This window comes from Lepisosteus oculatus, chromosome 2 (genome assembly GCF_040954835.1).
Source record: "Lepisosteus oculatus isolate fLepOcu1 chromosome 2, fLepOcu1.hap2, whole genome shotgun sequence".
NCBI classification, from domain to species: domain Eukaryota; kingdom Metazoa; phylum Chordata; class Actinopteri; order Semionotiformes; family Lepisosteidae; genus Lepisosteus; species Lepisosteus oculatus.
Genome location: NC_090697.1, coordinates 54,842,829 through 54,861,124, shown reverse-complemented (window position 1 = coordinate 54,861,124; position 18,296 = coordinate 54,842,829). Strand labels below are relative to the sequence as shown.

The following is an 18,296-nucleotide window of genomic DNA, read 5'->3' as shown; positions in this document are numbered from 1 at the left end:
AGACAGATTTAAGTGTTGCTGTGCTTTTCCCAGTGAGGCCCCATCTCTCTCTCATCTCTGTGGTCTAAGCCACAGAGAAACCATTAATGCTGTGAAACTGTTTCAGGAATGTTTGCCATCCTGATAAGGAACAGTTCCCAGGATGGGAATGTGCCCAACTAGTCATGATGTACTGTATGGCCATTCCTGGGTCCACGGTTGCAAGTTTTTCCAAGTGCCGAGCCAGAGGAAGCCTGTGCGTAAAAAAAGAATTCTGCCCAAGGTCAACTCTGCAGCAAGGATATAGTGAACTGCTAGCATCAGCGTGCATCCACTTGTTCAATTAAACCATACGGTTGGAACTTTGTCGACATCTGAAAACTTTTATTCATCAGTAGCCACTACGCCACATAGGCACACCTGAAGAAGGCTCCACGGCCGAAACGTTGTGTTCTCTTTCTTCTTTTTCCAGCATGGAATAAACCTATTACTTGTATAATTTAATATTGTTATTATAGTACACTGCAAAGCATATTTAAAGAACAAGATTAATTTCCCAATTTATCAGCTTTAACTTTGAATTAGTTTCTATAGCGATTATGTTTTTTTATTTATGATACCCAGTATGTGTTCTAATTTTGTACACATGCTAGTTTAATGTGCATATACTGTATGGAGCTTTCAGAGGCTGTGTCAGATATGACCTTTCTGTGAATATTTGGCTTGGACTTTTACAAACTATTCAAAATGTTCTCTTTTTCTAAGAAATGTACTGTACCTCTTCCCATCATTTCAGTTGAATAAATCCTGAATACTGTTTTTTAAATAATGTTATATAAAATGTTCTCTTTTCTCTATATTCATTTCTATTGCTGTTGCAAGTGTTTCATTTTTACCATAACTATCTCCATGTTTTTAACATGATGTGCTCAGAACATGCAAAAGTAATAGTTTTTACTTGTAGGTTGATGGACTACATTTTCAACAGTTGATTGAACAAAGATTTTCATTTACAAAGACCTAAAAAGAAAATATGTACAGTTTACATTTACTTAAGCATGAGTGCTTTTTGAAAATGTTTGTTCCTTCTTGACTACATTTTATTAATTTATTCCATTAAAAAATAAGGTATTCATTTTAGTATTATTTTACAACTACAAGTATCAGACAAGTAATCAACCAAGAACTTACACTTGCCTCTTCAACGTTAATACAGTAAAACTAGCTTTAGTTCTTTTCTTTAATCTCATAATTGGTTTCCTACCAGTTTTATGACCAGTGATCATCAGGATGATAGAATATAAAGTATGTGCACTTATACCTGTCCTCAGGGTTAACAGAGCATCGTCTTTTTATCCCAAAGGGACTGACCAAGCGGGGCTCTTCCCCTTGTTGTTCTCCACTTTCTTCTTTGATAGGTGATAGGTTTCGGGGCTGGACTACATCCTTTTCTGGAATATTCTCATCTAGAACATGGGACATATATAAAATTGAATCCACACAACCAGATATTTTTTACCTTTTCAGTAAACTGATACAGTGCATCAGTTCTGACATAAGAACAGCTTACAGAACAGCTTTTAAATCTGTTTTAACTTTAAAAAAACAATGTATTTAAAAGCAAAAAGTATCTAGTTTTAACACAATACTATCTCGTTAACATATTTTTCTCTTTGGTGCTAATAGGCATTCATAATTTTGTTCTGTTTTTGGTCCGTTTAGGTGTTGCATAGTGTTTCAGGTTACAGGGCTAGCATCCTGGGTTTCTAGGTCTGCAGAAAGCCAGCCCCTGAGACTCATAGTTTTGTAGAGTATATTGAGTAACATTCAATGCTGTGTGTTTTGTAATTGTACTTTTAATGTTTGTACAATAATTTGTTTGTTTATCCATGTTTTGACTCTGATTACAATACAACACAGAAATGTAAAAGGAAAGAAAAAAACGTTTTGGAAAAAAATAAACATTTTTACTTTTCAACTTGAAATTAAACTCTGCTTTTTCCTTTGCAAAATGAGTGCCTATGCAGCTCCTCACATCAACAATCAGCATTAAGCTCATTTGTAAAATAGTGTCAGTTTTCTCTCACTTTCACCAGTAGGAGCTATGTATGGGATTTATAGAACTCAGTACATTTAAAATATTTCAAAAATAGGCATTGCTTACACCTAATAAATCACTATCAGATATGCACTGTAAAACCCAGAGAGTAATACAGTAGATGTTTGCATGTACTGTATATTATATTATCATCCAGGAAGGCATTTACTGGAAAATTATTGGACAGTAAAGTTTTGAATTTAATTGAATATCCCACATTGTATAATTCAAACATTGATATTGTATGTGATACTACACATACTGTTTATTAATCAAATGAAAATAAAAAAGGGATTTCCTGACATGCTGTCATCTAGCCACAGTGAGACGCATACAGTAATTTTTACCAAATCACAAAACAATACGAAGGACAAAAATCTAAAGTACACAATAGCAGTGTCTTTTGATCTGATGGTGACTCATCAAAAGTGAAGGTATTCTGTTTTCACATTTTATAAATATACAGTAGTATATTTGATGTATTTGCATCTCCAAATTATTTCTATATAGATTAAGTCAATGCATGTGCAAAGGAAACTATTTTTTTTAATTTGAGTTTCCAACATGCTGTAACAGTCTCAAAAACATGCAGTGTTTTTTGTAGTTCTTCATGTCGTAACACTCTCAAATCGTTCAAGTCATCAGCAAACTACTTCAAGTCTAAACAAGCTTCAGAATACCAGAGGAAGCTTTTAGGTACTGTCTATGCAATCTGAACTTTTAAAGTAAGTTTCAATTAAAATATTGAATCTACTGAAAAGATTTACTCATTTTGGCAAAATATAATCTGTTTTTCCATTATCAGCTTATTCCAGAAAAGGATCAGAGTAACTATTACCTCTTAGAAGCATAATGAAGGTTTAAACCCTGGATGACTGAATGAAACTCCACATAGACAATATCCCAAGGCAGCAGTGCCAGCCAGGCCAACCTTCATTTTAACTTGTTTTTAAATAATAATCTTTTTCATTTCTAACAGCCAGCTGACCACCTGAGTTGCTGACATTTCTTTGTCTTCCATCTCTTTTTTTACCAAGATCAGTCTTGTTTTATCTTGCTTTTTCTTTCTTTCTTTGATATCTTTAAGAAGACATTGTCCAGTCTTTCACAAAACTTTGATGTAAAAAATGTAAAAAACATTTTTTAAAATATGTGAATAACTCACACCACCTGATTTGCACTGTATTTCCTGATTTCCAAATGAATGTGTATAACAAATCTAACAAAAAGAATAAAAGTATTATATACTGTAAAATGCCAAAAAATCAGAACAGTTTTCCTCCTATATCTATATTTATATATATTTGCTGTACATTCGTTTTGTAAAGTTTATTATAAAAAAGAATACAGAATCAATTATACAGAATAAATGTTTATGAATAAATTTAGCCAAATTGTTAGGAATAATACTTTTATTTACTATTACTTTCATTATTATATTTGTCTGTACCATCACCAGATAATTATAAAAATACTTATTTTTGATAAGAAGCCAATATGTCTTACAAAGGAGGACAGATACTGAGTAAGTAATTTTGGATTTACTCTATCATCTTTTTTCAAGTTGCATTTTTACTACCTTTGCCACATTTCTATAGCTGTCATTTAAGTAACATTCATGTAAAGTACTTGGAAGAATTGCTATATTAAATAAAGATTGATTACATTTAAACTGCCAAAAATAAATAAGATTGTGAAGTATATGAACTGAAACCTCGTGCATGCTGACCTACTGTGTTTGTGAAATGAAACACAACAGCTTGTAGTGACTTGCCTCAGAACATGGGAAGCGCAGCAAGCATGTCTGTGCAGTCTCTTTATCTCTTTAAAACCATTGAGCAATTCACTATCCTGAGAGTAGGTAGGAACAGTAGTTGAGACGTGACTTCGGGAATATAATAGTTATTTTCCTGCTTTTGATAGACACCTTGCATTAAAATGATTCAAATATTTTAAGTAATTTTGCTTTATCCAGTGTCAGACATTAAAAACTATACTAGCTGTTATTTGGTGTTCTTTGAAAGGTTACTTGTTTTTGCAGATTGTTGACAGAATCTGCTGAAGATCAGAAGATAAACCTATTCAACACTTTGCAGGTGAAGCTGAAGAGATTCCAGAAAGCTTTTAAAAGTTATCAGCTGAATTAAAATAAATGGGGAATAATCTAACAGAAGACAACTGTACAATTGACAATCAGGGACTATACACTTTTTATTCTTCTGTGATGATTCTGGAGTTCCTGCTGGCTCTACCTCTGAATCTTTCAGTGCTGTACATCTTCATCTTCAGATTTAAATTCTGGAAAACAAACACCATCTTCCTCTTCAACCTCGTCTTGGCGGACATTCTGCTCCTGGCATGTTTGCCTGTGAAAGTGTATTACTACCAACATGGATATCGTTGCAGTGTTAATGAAACCACCTGCAAAGCAATGCTTTTCATGCTATTTCTAAACCGTGGAGCAAGCATTGCTTTTTTGACAGCTGTTTCTGTAGATCGCTACTTGAATGTGGTTCATCCCCATAAAAAAAACTATCTGAAGCTTGCGAGACGGAAACCACACATATCGGTGTTCATCTGGGTATCCCTGCTGCCGCTGACTATACCCACAATGTTGAGGACATTTGAGTGCTGTAATATCATTGATCATGGTGAAGAACATTTTATGGATGTTTTGCGTGAGATAGTGTTTTTCACCCAGATTCTCATCCCCTTCCTTGTTTTGATTTTCTGTGCAGTAAAAATCATCCAGAAGCTGAGTCAGAGGAGCATAGGGAAGAAGGTGAAGATTCGGAGAGCTGTGTTTTTGGTAATCCTGGTAGTGGTGGTTTTCGGAGTCTGCTTTCTGCCATGCACCACCTCTAGACTTGTTCTGTTGGTTGTAAGAATTAAGAACTTACATTACATAGAAAAAATCGCTGCCCAGGTCAATGATGGTATTACATGTCTTTCCTACATAGACTGTTTGCTGGATCCTATTGTGTATTGTTTCTGCAGTTCAAATTTTAAAACAGTTTACATGTCAAATTTCTGTCCATGTCTATTAAAGAAGGAGACAAATACACAGGATACATCTACAAGAACACGCTTCACAAAAACTAATGAACATACAGTAGCCTTCTGGGTAACAGGTAAATAGGTTTTTGTTTGTATATATTGGTTTATTAGCAATCTGAAGGTGTTAATAATTAGAAACATAGAAATGTGCCATGATTTTAAAAATAATTATTAATAATGTAGCTCAGATGAGCGGGGGGCATGGATTGCAAGTCCTTTACCTTGGACTGGCTGTACCCCTGCTAATACAGCAGCCCTGAGACAGCAGCTCAGTGAGAAATTGAACACCCTTTTCGTCTAGAGCTGTCCTGTTCCATGAGTCTTTAAATAGTGTGAGCCTTCTGTCCTCACTCTTTTCCCCCTGGGCTATAATTCACATTCATTATGGTGCGCTTGCTCTGCCATCTGGGACTGGGCTAAGATTATGTTTCTTTCTGTAAAATGTGGCTGTTTATTCTAATTTATTGTAGAAGTTAGATGAACACAATAATTAATCGAAGAACGCAATATTTCATGACTAAAAAACAAATAGGCATGGAGTGACATAAACAATAGTGTAAGTTTTGTCTTAGTAACACTTAAATACTTAAGTATAATTACTTATTCTGCTTTTTTTGTTTTGTGTGTTTTAATAATACTATATGCTCTCTTGTTTATTTGAGTAGTATTCATGATTTAGAAATATAAAAATACACTATTAATAATAATAATAATAATAATAATAATAATAATAATAATAATAATAATAATAATAATAATTGCTTACACTTACAGTATGTAGCGCTTTTCTGGACACTACGCTCAAAGCTCTTTACAGGTAATGGGGACTCCCCTCTACAACCACCTGGATGATGCGACAGCAGCCATAATGCGCCAGAACACTCAACACACATCAGCTATCAGTGGGGAGGAGAGCAGAGTAATGAAGCCAATTAATAGAAAATGCAGTAAATTGTTTTTGGCTGCTAAAGTGGATAAACACTCATCCACACATATACAGTACTGTAGCCTACAAAAGCTAGAGGCTTTTTCCCCTTATCCAAACCTAAAAGTTTTGATATAAACTTTTGAAAAATGTAAAATATAAAATCAAACAAATTACATCTGATGGATTCTGCAAAAACAGTCATGTCATAATTTTTCAGCTAGTATGAAATGTCAGATAAAATACAGGAGGGGAAAAAGTAATTAATAATCAATTATGTGTGATATATTGAATTCCTTGGCATGAGAACATTATATTACACATTTCTCAATAATAATGTTAGATTTGTAGACATTCAAACTTTCCTGAACAGTTAATATGCCCTTTACAAAATGATAAAAAGCACACACCTCAGTAAAGTGACAACTAAGAGTTTCTTCTTCTGAGAGTTCTCAGAAAATGACTGAACATTTTACTTGTTTTGTTGTAAAATGGACTACAGTTTAATCTCAAAGAACACCTTTACAAATGCAAGAAAGCCCCTGTTTGTGAAAGAAAAGAAAAAAAAGGTTTTGTTTTTGCATTTGGCTAGTTTGTGATTACTTTTGGTGCTTGCTGAATGTATATGCAAGTACAGTATATGCAACCACTTTAAATGAAAGGAAAGAGTTCTGATTTCAAATAATATAAAATTAAAAGTCAAATACATTTTGACCAGCTTTTCAAAGAACAAAAAATGTCAAGGTTTATATTTATGCTGTGTGCATCTCTGTGTGTGTGGGTATCTGGACATTGAACATCAGTTCACTCTTTTGTACTGCACTTTCCTACTCTACAGTACATTTCATTAGTACCCAAGAACGAATTTTTCAACATTACTAAAGTAAATATTATAACTGAATATTATTTAAGTCTCCTAAATGAACTGTAGTGGTGAGGCTTATTAATAAGACAGAATTAAGTGTTGCTGTGCTTTCCCAAACGAGGCCCCATCTCTCTCTTCAACTCTGTGGTGCAGCCACAGAGAAGCTATTCATGGAGGCTGATTTAAAGATGTTTTCTTTTGATAAGGGACAGCTCCTAAATGGGGATGCACTTAGCTAAGCCTGGCTATCATGATCAATGGTCATCCATTGGCACCTATCTGTCTAGGGAGTGCCAGATGGACATCTGGACTGGATTCCTAAGTGTCAGGAGTAAGTGACTCATATCTCACCTTGATCAACCAATCAGGGACTGGTAGGGCTGAGTAACCCACATGGGTCTCTGATGCCCATGAAACTTTCAGCCAATGAACGAGCTGAAGTTCCTTAAGGTAAAAACGGGCAACACAGAGAGCCTGTAGGAGAATCTCAAAGGAGAATTCCAGGGGTGCGAGACTATTCTAAAGAATTCCAAGGCAGGACGGCCCAGGAGCAGAAAGGCTCCCAAGGGCAGGATTTTCTCGCAGCACGCCTCCTAACCATCCTGAGACTCAGCCCGGACAACCACGGAACAGCCAGTGTGTCCAAGTGCCAGAACTTTCCTCTGTTCTAAGAGTCTAGAGCGGAGGTTGCCAGAGAGTAACTAGAGGATCCACCCGAGGTTAGCATCAGCAGCAAGCCTCGTGAACAGGTCGGAACTGTGGACAGCTGAATCACTATTCAGAACTAGCGCTTCATCAGGAACGAACTGGTCCTCTTCCTGACCTGCTGGGACCCACAGTCATCTTTTCTCCTGTGCACAAACTTCGCTAGTTAAAGCCAAAACTAACTTGCCGGTCTTCAGAGAGCATCAGCAGCACACCGTCGCATACTGCACAGCACAGCCTGGCACGGAGCCAGAGAGCGCGGATTGGACAGCAACAAGCCTTCAACTGTTTCTTTGTGCCTGCAGGAGATCTGAATCCCCAGAGATTGGATTAGTATTCAACTTCACTGCATTACTGCTCGAGAACTCAATTGTTATCCCAACCAGTTGATATCAATTTAATTCCTAAGAGTTATGTACTTGTTTTGAGTATCCAATGTAGAAGTTATAACAAAGTTCATTTACGAAACGGTCTAAATGAATGATATACTGAACGTATGTCCTCTTGATATATGTAACTCTTTGTGACTGATTGAATATATACAGTACCTTTTGTATTCTGATAGCCATCTTGATAAGATCTGTTAGGTTTATATGCATATTTTATGCATTAATAAATGTATTTCTTGTGTATTAGTACCTGTGTGTGTGCGTTGTTTGAGTTATATCGCAAGGTTGGATTCTAAAGCCATTCAAAGAATCATTTTGTGATTTACAGCTACAATTAATAATTGTCCCCGTAAATGCCCAAACCCTACAGAACTGGTGCCTCGTAAGCGCAACACAACTTTACAAGTGATCAAACCCTAAAGAGAACTTTTTAACTGGAAGAAAGGCCTGCATTTTTCTGTCAATGTAGTTCAGGTGGGTAGCTGCGTCAGCATGCATAGGTTGCAAAGGAACAAGTAATAGGTTTATTCCATGATGAAAAGAGAAGAAAGAAAACATAACGTTTTGGCTTCACACCTGAAGAGGGCTCCACAGCCAAAACGTTGTGTTTTCTTTCTTCTTTTTTTCCGCATGGAATTTTTCTATCAATTATCTGTTACTGCTGAAATAAACCCCTTTGTTCACCTCATTTCAGGAGTTAGATAGCTTACAGTATTTGTATGACCAGGTATCTCCCTTTTGCCCAGGCAGGTTAAAACTGAGGATTACTTCTTACAGGGTTTGTCTGAGCTAGAGAAATTCTATTTCTTCACTTTTTTTCTTGGTCAAAATTTATTAAATAAAGTGAAACTTACTTATTGAATTAGCATTATTAATAGTTGCATGTGCATTCATTTTCCAAAGTTACATTTTATAAGAACATCAGAAGTTCCATTATTTTCCTGTGATAATTAAATGTTAGGATGCTTTGACCTTGCTCAGTTTGTTTGTACCCCTACACATAACAAAGGACACACCTTAGATCTAATTATTGCAAATGACTCCTTTGTCTCCCACTGCTCCCCCCTTGATCTAGGCCTCTCTGACCACTTAGCCATTCTCTTCAATCTGGAATTACCTGTTTCTAACACTTCCCCCTCACGCTCTGTAAATTTCCGCAACTGGCGATCAATTGATCACCCAAGGTTTGCAAATTCTGTTCTGTCCTCCTTATCCTGTTTCTCTTCCTCTGACCCTCTAGAGGACAAAATACAGTTACTTGACAATGCTCTTTTATCTACCCTCGACACCTTTGCTCCTTTAAAAACTCGAACCATCTCCTTCTCTCGCCCTGCCCCCTGGTACAATGACCATCTGCGTTTCATGAAGGCAGCCTCTCGCAAACTTGAGCGTAGGTGGCGTCTTTCCGGCCTAAATGTACATTATCAGGCCTGGAGAGATTACTTATCTGATTATAAGGTTACTATAGAGTCTGCTAGATCCACCTACTTCTCTCACCTACTTCTCTCACATCATTGAAAATCACCAAAACAATCCCAGACATCTTTCCAGTCCTGTTTCTCTTCTCTCTGTCCCATTGTCCTCAATATAATACATGAATCCTTGAGCACCGGCATTGTACCAACGGTCCTCAAAACTGCTGCTATTACCCCAGTGCCAAAGAAGCCTAACATGGCTCTCGACAATCTTAACAACTTTCGCCCCATCTCCAACTTACCCTTTCTCTCTAAAATTCTAGAACGTGCTGTCACACTTCAGTTACATAACCACCTCATGACAAACAACCTTTTCGAACCCCTCCAATCTGGCTTCTGTCAACTTCACAGCACAGAAACCGCCCTAGTCAAAGTCACCAACGATCTCCTAATAGCTTCTGATTCTGGTTCTCTTTCCATACTCATCCTTCTTGATCTCAGTGCTGCCTTTGACACTGTTGACCATAACATCTTGCTTTCTCGTCTCGAGACTGTGTTTGGAGTCTCTGACACTGCCCTCAAATGGTTTAAGTCTTACCTCACTGATCGCTGTCACTTTGTCTCTCTCAATGGGTACAGGTCTGAAATTGGTCTTGTCAAGTCTGGTGTCCCTCAGGGCTCAATACTGGGCCCCTTGCTCTTCAGCATTTACATGTTCCCACTTGGTCAGCTTTTAAGATCACATGGCCTCAGCTTTCATTTTTACGCTGACGATACTCAAATATACATCCATACCAAACCCGACACTGATGTGGCTGTCTCTATTCTATCTAATTGCATCTCTGACATAAAAATTTGGATGACTCAAAACTTCCTTCATCTTAACTGTGACAAGACTGAAGTCATGCTTATTGGTACCCCCCATCAACTTCGTAAAGCCAGTCCTGTAACCCTGTCTGTAGATGGCTCTGTACTTGAGCTCCAATCAAAATTGAAAAACCTTGGGGTTATATTCGATTCTGGCTTAACATTCGACCCACATGTACAGCATACTGTCAAAACATCTTTTTTTCACCTTAGAAATATCGCAAGACTACGCCCTATGCTATCATTAACTGTGGCTGAAAAGCTGATCAACATATTTGTATTCTCTCGAATTGACTACTGCAATGCTCTGCTCCCTGGGGTATCTAAATCTACTCTGAACAAGCTGCAGTATGTCCAAAATTCAGCAGCCAGAATCCTGACCAGATCTAGTGCAAGTGTTCACATTACTCCTATCCTGGAGTCCTTGCACTGGCTTCCGGTCAAATTCCGCGTAGACTTTAAAATCCTCATGCTCACCTACAAGGCTTTACATGGCTTGGCACCTCAATACCTGTCTGAACTTTTATCGCCCTACTCCCCACCTCGCAACCTTCAAATTCTGCCCTCCTTACTGTCCCCCAAGCCCGTCTACATTGTATGGGCGACAGGGCCTTCTCCTGCTATGCCCCCAAGCTCTGGAACTCCTTGCCCAAGGATATTAGAGAGTCACCTTCTCTAAACTCCTTCAAATCCAGACTCAAAACCCTCCTTTTCAGAAAAGCCTTTACTTAACTGCTTCCATTCTTCACCCCTCTGCTCTTCTTAATACCATCTTCCACGGTCTCCTCTATTGTTATTGTTGTATTGTTGTAATTATAATTGTGTCCTGTCTTGTGAAATTTTCTTATTTATTGTTGTAGTCTTCTTATTTATTGTTATTGTCATCCTGTAAAGCGCTTTGAGAAGCCACCTTTAAAGGCGCTATATAAAATAAAGTTTATTATTATTATTATTATTATTATTCCAAGAATGCATAATTACTGATAATTTCTCAAACTGTGTTTGGGGTTCTGCAATGAGAGAAAATAGCGTGTTACTAGGTAGAAAGATCACTTAGAGTTAATGTTGATTCAAAATTATCAGTACTCTTTTTAAAAAACCTCATGTATTGCTGTCTCACTGTGTTTTACTTAGTCATTTTGCTACCAACTTTTCCTGTTTGTGCCCAGTTAGACCACAGAAAGTGTCGCCTGGTTCTATAAATCTATTAATTTTTTTTCTTTGTTAAAAATTTTAAAAAGAAATAAATAAACTTCTCATCTAACTTGGTGTAACCGACAGTTAGAACTTTTATTCTTTTATTCTCAACGAGTATTTCAGTAATTAAGCTTTATTGAACTGTAGGGGTGCTGATCGTGCTATCATCTGATTAATCCATCCATTTTCACTTCTGCTTTTCCTGGTGAGGGTTGCGGTGAAGCCGGAGCACAAGGCAGGTTACACCCTGGACAGGGTGCCACTCCATCACAGAGCAAGTCCAAGCCAATTATACATGGGACAATTTGGAGGCCACAGTAAGGGCTGAGGGGGGGAATTTGGCCCAGACATTAGGATAACTCCCTACTATACTCGAGAAATGCCTGGGGATCTTTAATGACCACTAAGAGTCAAAACCTCGGTTAAACGTCTCATCCGAAAGACAGTGCCCACTACAGTATAGTGTCCCCGCCACTATACTGGGGCATTAGGACCCACACAGACTGCAGGATCCTCTTTAATGTTCCCCAATAATACTTAATAATCCAATGAAAGTAGTTATACTTCACTGAGGTCCATCATTGATTGACCTTGAATCCTCACAGATATGTATGTGCAGTATACAGTACATTAGGCACCCTATCCTCCAAACAGCATATGGAGTATAAACATTATACCTACTATACAGTACATATTATATATATAGGGTACATATTGTATTCAGTGCATTTTATGAATCTTGTATTTTGAAAACTAACTTCCATTCTGTACAACTGAATACTGGCTGGTTTTATTGACTTCTCTCACATTTTATAATCTGTCAAACCTTTCACATGTCACACAGTCCTGGTCATGAAATATGGCTTTGTTACACTGCCTGTTAACAGATGATGAAGAATAGTAACTGCAATGTTTGCTGATATTGATAGTGAAAATTTTGTTAGTTATCTTCAAGATTTATATTTTCTTATAAATATCTTTCGTTTCTTTCCAAATTTCCAAGCATACAAAGAACATGTAATTACTGCATTCATTTGGTTTAAGTGGCAGGAGTTATTGGTTCCCCTGGTGGAGGATATTGTTTTTTACCTGAAGGACAACAATAATGGATAATGCATGGAGAATTCCACCCACTCCTTCCTGCCAAGTGAAAAAGTCCTGAGGGGGACTCCTCCCCCAGTCTCAAAAAAAAAAGTCTCAGATATTACTTAGAAGAGTGCAGGTTCTTGATTTTCACCACATACCTGTATAATTTAATAATATTGAAGCTCTGTGTTTCATGCATTGATTCATGGCAACAAAAAGAAAACTATATTGGCACTTTTTAATGTCTCAAAGTGCACAAATCTCAAGAGTAGATCGAGGCTGTGGAGTAAGATGATGTATATAATTTGACCCCAAAAAGAATGCGTTTATGTTTTGTGTGCTGTACATACAAGTAACAATTTTTGTGTCTTTTCACTTACCCTCATAGGAAATGGAATAGTCTGTTTTCTCTTCAGCATTACACACTGGTACATCTGTAGCATCAGTTCTCATTAACTGTGAGCTGCTAAGTACAATGCTCACCTGTTTGACAACCAAGTGGAGCAGGTACCGCTGCTTCTGAAAGATTACTGGCCTCGGGCGGAGGTGAAGTGACACGATTCTGAATGCTTACTTGGCCGTCCTTACATGTCATGCTGTTTAAAGGCAGAGCAGTGGCTTCCATCCCTGGCAACAGGCCAGGTGTCAGGCCTAACAGCGGTGCTGAAAGTACAGGAGACAATGCAAAACCTGAAAAAGGAGACAGAATTCATATTGTTATAGTGTAACTACCTGCATGCATCATGTAACCTATGTACACCTAAATCTTTTATTTTTTGCTCTTCTGCCATCTAGAAGAATTAAATTTGATTCACTGGGAATAATTGTTACCTTTATTTTTCTGTGCATTCCCAGTTAAGTCAAGGGAACATTACTATATAATTTTAATTACTCAGCTTAACATAATATTTAGGACTTGAAAATGTGTCTGCAAAGAATTCTTTACTCCTTACATTAGATAAACCAATTCCTTTTATTTCTGATTAACAAATACACATTCATACAGCTGTTCCAACAATTGTCGGTGTCTTTCCAACTCCTCTCAAAGAAAACACTATCCAATAGTCAATCAATAGTTCTGTGTAAATCTGTTATTTCAACCTGACACATCTAAACTCTTGCACCAGCCTGCCAAGACATTACAAGTATGCCTGACAATGCACAATCTGCTTCTTTTCCAATTGAGCCAGAAAAGAAAACAGCAGAGCTATCATGCCACGCCTGGTTATGTAACTCCCCTGAAGCTCCTCACCACAGTCTGCAGTTGATATATAACCTGGATTTGAATGTACACCTTCCAGCCTAAAGGATACTATACCTCTACTACTACGCATCTTATCCCTTACTGGATGTACACTGTGGGATTCCAATTATTTTTAATGCAGTATTCAGATAACTGCAGTGTGTGAGTTGGCATGTGTAATTTATTGTTTGATGTTTTACAGCCTTTTTTCCCCATCAAGAGGCACGCAACCATTCAAAAATGTAAACAAGTTCCTTCTACTGTTACTAATTGGTTCTTCAAAGACTTGTGAAACACTTAACTAGCTTTCACACCTTATTATTAACTAAGCAACGCAGTCTAATTACCTGTCTGGGTATGATGTTATGAGGAGTATTTCTGGACTGGATCAAAATGATGGATTTTACAAAGCCTTTTCACATTCTTTGTTACCTCCCGAGTATGAAAAAGGCATGACAAAAATGTATATTATTAATGACTTATAATTTATAAAGCCTTGTAATAAATGCGTGTCTGTGAGTTTGATGTGTGCATGAAAAAAGGCACTGGTTTGTTGTTTTTAGTCATAGAGCCAGAATGACACAGTTTTGAGTGAAGACACCTACAGTATGTGAAAACGAGAAAGAAAACGAGAAAGTTGCTTTTGTGACAATGTAGGTAAACAGATGACAGTCCGTCAACTTCCTTCATATAATTTCTGTGAAGTAGAAGTAACTTTACTAAGTAGAGAAGAAGTTCCCAATGATCTACTGTATGTACTGTACAATGTCACTAATTGTTAAGTCCATGCTGTTTTCATGTCTGTGTTTATGCTAATTGTGTAAGACCAGGGAAAAGGACCCTGTGCAGGTATAACAGACTAGGAATCAGAAGTCCAAGAACAGGCCAAGTTTAGCGAAGAGAAAAATAACACAAAAAGCAAGGAAATGGAAGCACATAGGATCCAGGGGAAAACAATGGAAGAAAGATAAACTAGATAAACTATGTATCAACTTTACAACCAGTAAACACATTTGATTATCTTTTAATATCAGGTGAAAATTATTTAATGTGTTACTGTATGTGATTGTTATGGAATACTTGCAATATAAACAGGTAATACATTTAAAAGCAAACTCTTAGTAATACAATAATATAAGGGCTTTTTGTGTGAAATGGTAGAATGCCTACAGTACTGTACCATCTCATACAAAAACATTTTAGTATTAAAAAAGTAATTTACAGGGAAAAAAATTGTATATAAACAACTTAAAGCACAATCATGATACAATGAGCTTTAAATCATACTATCTAATATTTGGGTATGTGTGCTCATTTCAGAAAACCCAGGAGAACCAAACCTCCAGAAGTTAAGCCTGGGAGTACTGAAAGTTAGGTCCAAGAAGTTAGGCCAGTGGGGAAGGAAGTCTGGAAGATTTGGAAGAAGTTAGGCTGAAGAGGACTGGACATCAATACACAAGGAAGCCAGCATACAAGGGAGAAGAAATGACCAATAGCTCAACTGGAACCAAAAGCTGATACTCTGCTCCACCCTCTTCAGCCAGCAGCCAATCTATACAGGGTCACAGCACTCCTTGCCTACCAAATCTCCACAGATCAGGTGATGCCCACTTCCTCGCCATTCAGAATATAAGCAATAGAAACGTACCAAGCTTTACTAGTCAGCACATTTCCTAAAGGAATTGATTGGATTTACTTTGTATGTTTACATGTACTGTACTTTGTGCTTGGGTTCAACGCTTGATAGTGATAGTGTGATGCCTTTTGCCTCGAACTATAATTTGAGGCAAGTTATTAACATTGTTCTATTTCTTAGCAACTTGCACTTTTCTAATTTTCATTTCCAACCATTTCCTCATTTCTTTCCATGAGCCTTTTGTTTGTATTATTTTATTCCTAAAAAACTCATCTGTGATAATTAAAAAAGCAGTCCTGATTTGAATTCACAAAGATCAACTTCATTGCTATCTTCAATTTAGGTTGTTAAGCATTGTGTTAATTATCACAATAATCTGGCCATGTTTTCAGAGGACACAGTCATTTAAGGGTTAGTGTGGTGATTACGACTAGATCACAAGGTCTGTCTTATTCCTTTCTTTGGTGTTTCAGTAATGTCTAGGTCACAAGGTACGGGTCTTGCATTAGAAAGTGCTTACAACAGGGTTTAGTCACATGTGCTATTTCCCCAGAACATATACATGATTGACTGGAAGTTCAGGCAACCCTCCAAAACTATCTGATCCACAGAGCTATGTATCATTAACTCATATTTGTTCTCCCAAACAGTATAATATTTCACCTTCTTTTTATCTTATATATTATATTTTTATAGTACATGTACAGCCATAACAGCAGGAGAATACAGTGATTAAAACTGTTGCCTTGCAGTACTGGGGCCCTGAGTTCATTTTTAGACATTGGCTGCTACTATATCTGTTTTGAGTATGTACTGTATCTTCTCAATGTATTTCACGTGGGCCTCTTCCAACAGCCCAAACACTTAATTGGCTTCCGGGAAAATTGACGTGGGTGTGAGTGTGTGTATCTGTGTATCTGCCCTGTGATGGACTGGTGTCCCATCCCTACACTGCACCCATTGTTTGCAGCGATAGTATCTGGCTCCTGAAGCCTGAATTGTGGTTAGAAAATGGATGGATGTGTATAGCCTTTTCCCTGACAAAGGATTTATGCATCAACTGTGCAAATCAAACTTCATCCAAAAAGTTTAAAGTAGATGCGGCATTCTAAATTAGTACAGTGCTGCTAACGGTTTTGTATGTTAGGACATTACACCCATTTCATTCAGCATGAAGTCCAACTCACCAGGGTTCATGAGTGAAATGAGTCTGTTTTGCTCCTGTACCAATCGCTGGAGGTGTTCCATCTGCAGTTGAATTAATTGTTCATGCTGTGCAGGGCTCTGCAAACCAATTGAGACACACAAATCTTGGGATTCTGGCCCTTTTAGTCAAATGCTTGGTAAAGGAGAGAGGACTAAGAGAGAATATGTTCATTCTGCTTTTATCTTTGAAAAACAGCACATGCCTTATCTTCCTATAGTAATATGCAGTATTACTGTCACACTTTTGAAGCTTGACTAGATAAAGATTTATAATATTGCTCAGTACAAAATCCCTTACTATTGGAAAAATGGTAAACCCTTATTAGGACAGACCTTTTGTCCCAAAAATAAACATTTAAAGAACACAGAAATCAAAACAAAGTAGAAAAAACCCAATGACATGCTCAGAGTACAGAAACCCTTGCTCTCTTGATTTAATAGAGTGCTCTTTTTTCAGACAGAATCAAGCAGTTCATAATGACTGTAATATAATTCATATTCATATTCATTGTCTAAATTCTACATTTAACTCAGAGTCAATCATATATTAAATTAATGACTCCAGGGGGACTCTGATTGTATTGGTTCACAAAAGAGTAATATAAACACAGATATTTAATTCTAAAGGATTCCTTCAACATGGAAAAGTATGTTCCATTATTTTTAAATAGTAAATAAAATATTTTTCTAGCCTTTTGCCTTTGTTTGCAGTTGTTGCATCCATAATCACAGTTGTATATTAATAAGAAATTATCCTTAGACAGTATACACTGTATTGCTTTTCTAAATGTTATGTCGCACACAGCATCTGTTTGTGTTTATGACGCTATTTTTCTAATGTTTAGGGTTACTGCATTATGACACTTACTGTACAGTAAGTGCTTTGGTTTTTTTTTACCATTCTATGGCAATTCTAAGATATGCACAATAAAGAGCAGATGTTTGCAAAACCTGTCCGCCCCAGTCTTGGTTTTCCGCTGTGTAACACTAGACACTACACTCAAAGCACTTTACAGATATGGGGACTCCCCTCCACCACCAACATGTGTAGCCCCCTGGATGATGCAATAGCAACCAAAGTGTGCTTGTACACTCGCCACACAATAGCTATCAAGGGAAGGAGAACAGAGTAATGGAGCCAAATGATGGATGGGGATTATTAGGAGGCCATGATTGATTAAGGCCAGGGGGAAGTTTGGCCAGGACACCGGGGTAACACTCCTACTCTTTTCAAGAAGCTCCCTGGGATTTTTAATGACCATGGAGAGTGACAACCTCAGTTTTACATCTCATCTGAAGAACACTGCCTTTTTTGCAGTATAGTGTCCCCATCACTATACTGGGGCATTAAGACTCACACAGACCGCAGTGTGAGTGCTCTCTACTCGTCCCACTAACATCTCTTCCACAGCAACCTTAGATTTCCCAGGAGGTTTCCCATCCAACTACTGGCAAGGCTCACACCTGCTTAGCTTCAGTGGATTGCCAGTTGAGTTGCAGGGAGATATACTGTAGCTACTGGTTATATTCAGTTACACTACCCTAACTGTCCCAGTATCTTCAAGTTTCAACTATAATATTACCATTAAGGTAATAAAAACCTAAACATGAAGCAAAACTGATCAAGG

At 37.3% G+C, this 18,296-nt stretch overlaps 2 protein-coding genes across 11 annotated transcripts in view; one reads left to right on the top strand and one right to left on the bottom strand.

Annotated features, from left to right (window-relative positions):
- LOC107076957 (centromere protein J) overlaps positions 1-18,296 on the bottom strand; it is a 64,835-nt gene that overhangs the window by 41,316 nt on the left and 5,223 nt on the right. For 8 of the 10 annotated variants that reach the window (XM_069179233.1, XM_069179211.1, XM_015343560.2 and 5 more), the window contains 3 exons: positions 16,650-16,746; positions 13,067-13,273; positions 1,301-1,445 (listed from right to left, as the gene is read on the bottom strand). In XM_069179233.1, the coding sequence (XP_069035334.1) occupies positions 1,301-1,445; positions 13,067-13,273; positions 16,650-16,746 (449 nt within the window). The remainder of the gene's footprint in view (positions 1-1,300; positions 1,446-13,066; positions 13,274-16,649; positions 16,747-18,296) is intronic. The other 2 variants (XM_069179220.1, XM_069179225.1) reach the window with 2 other exon arrangements.
- gpr31 (G protein-coupled receptor 31) lies at positions 3,909-5,855 on the top strand. The gene has a single exon (XM_069179236.1). It carries the CDS (start codon positions 4,230-4,232, stop codon positions 5,214-5,216), a length of 987 nt encoding a protein of 328 aa, XP_069035337.1. The 5' UTR covers positions 3,909-4,229; the 3' UTR covers positions 5,217-5,855.

Bases quoted from the DNA above. Each gene is read 5' to 3' on its own strand.
- gpr31 (XM_069179236.1), top strand. From the start codon at position 4,230: ATGGGGAATAATCTAACAGAAGACAACTGTACAATTGACAATCAGGGA.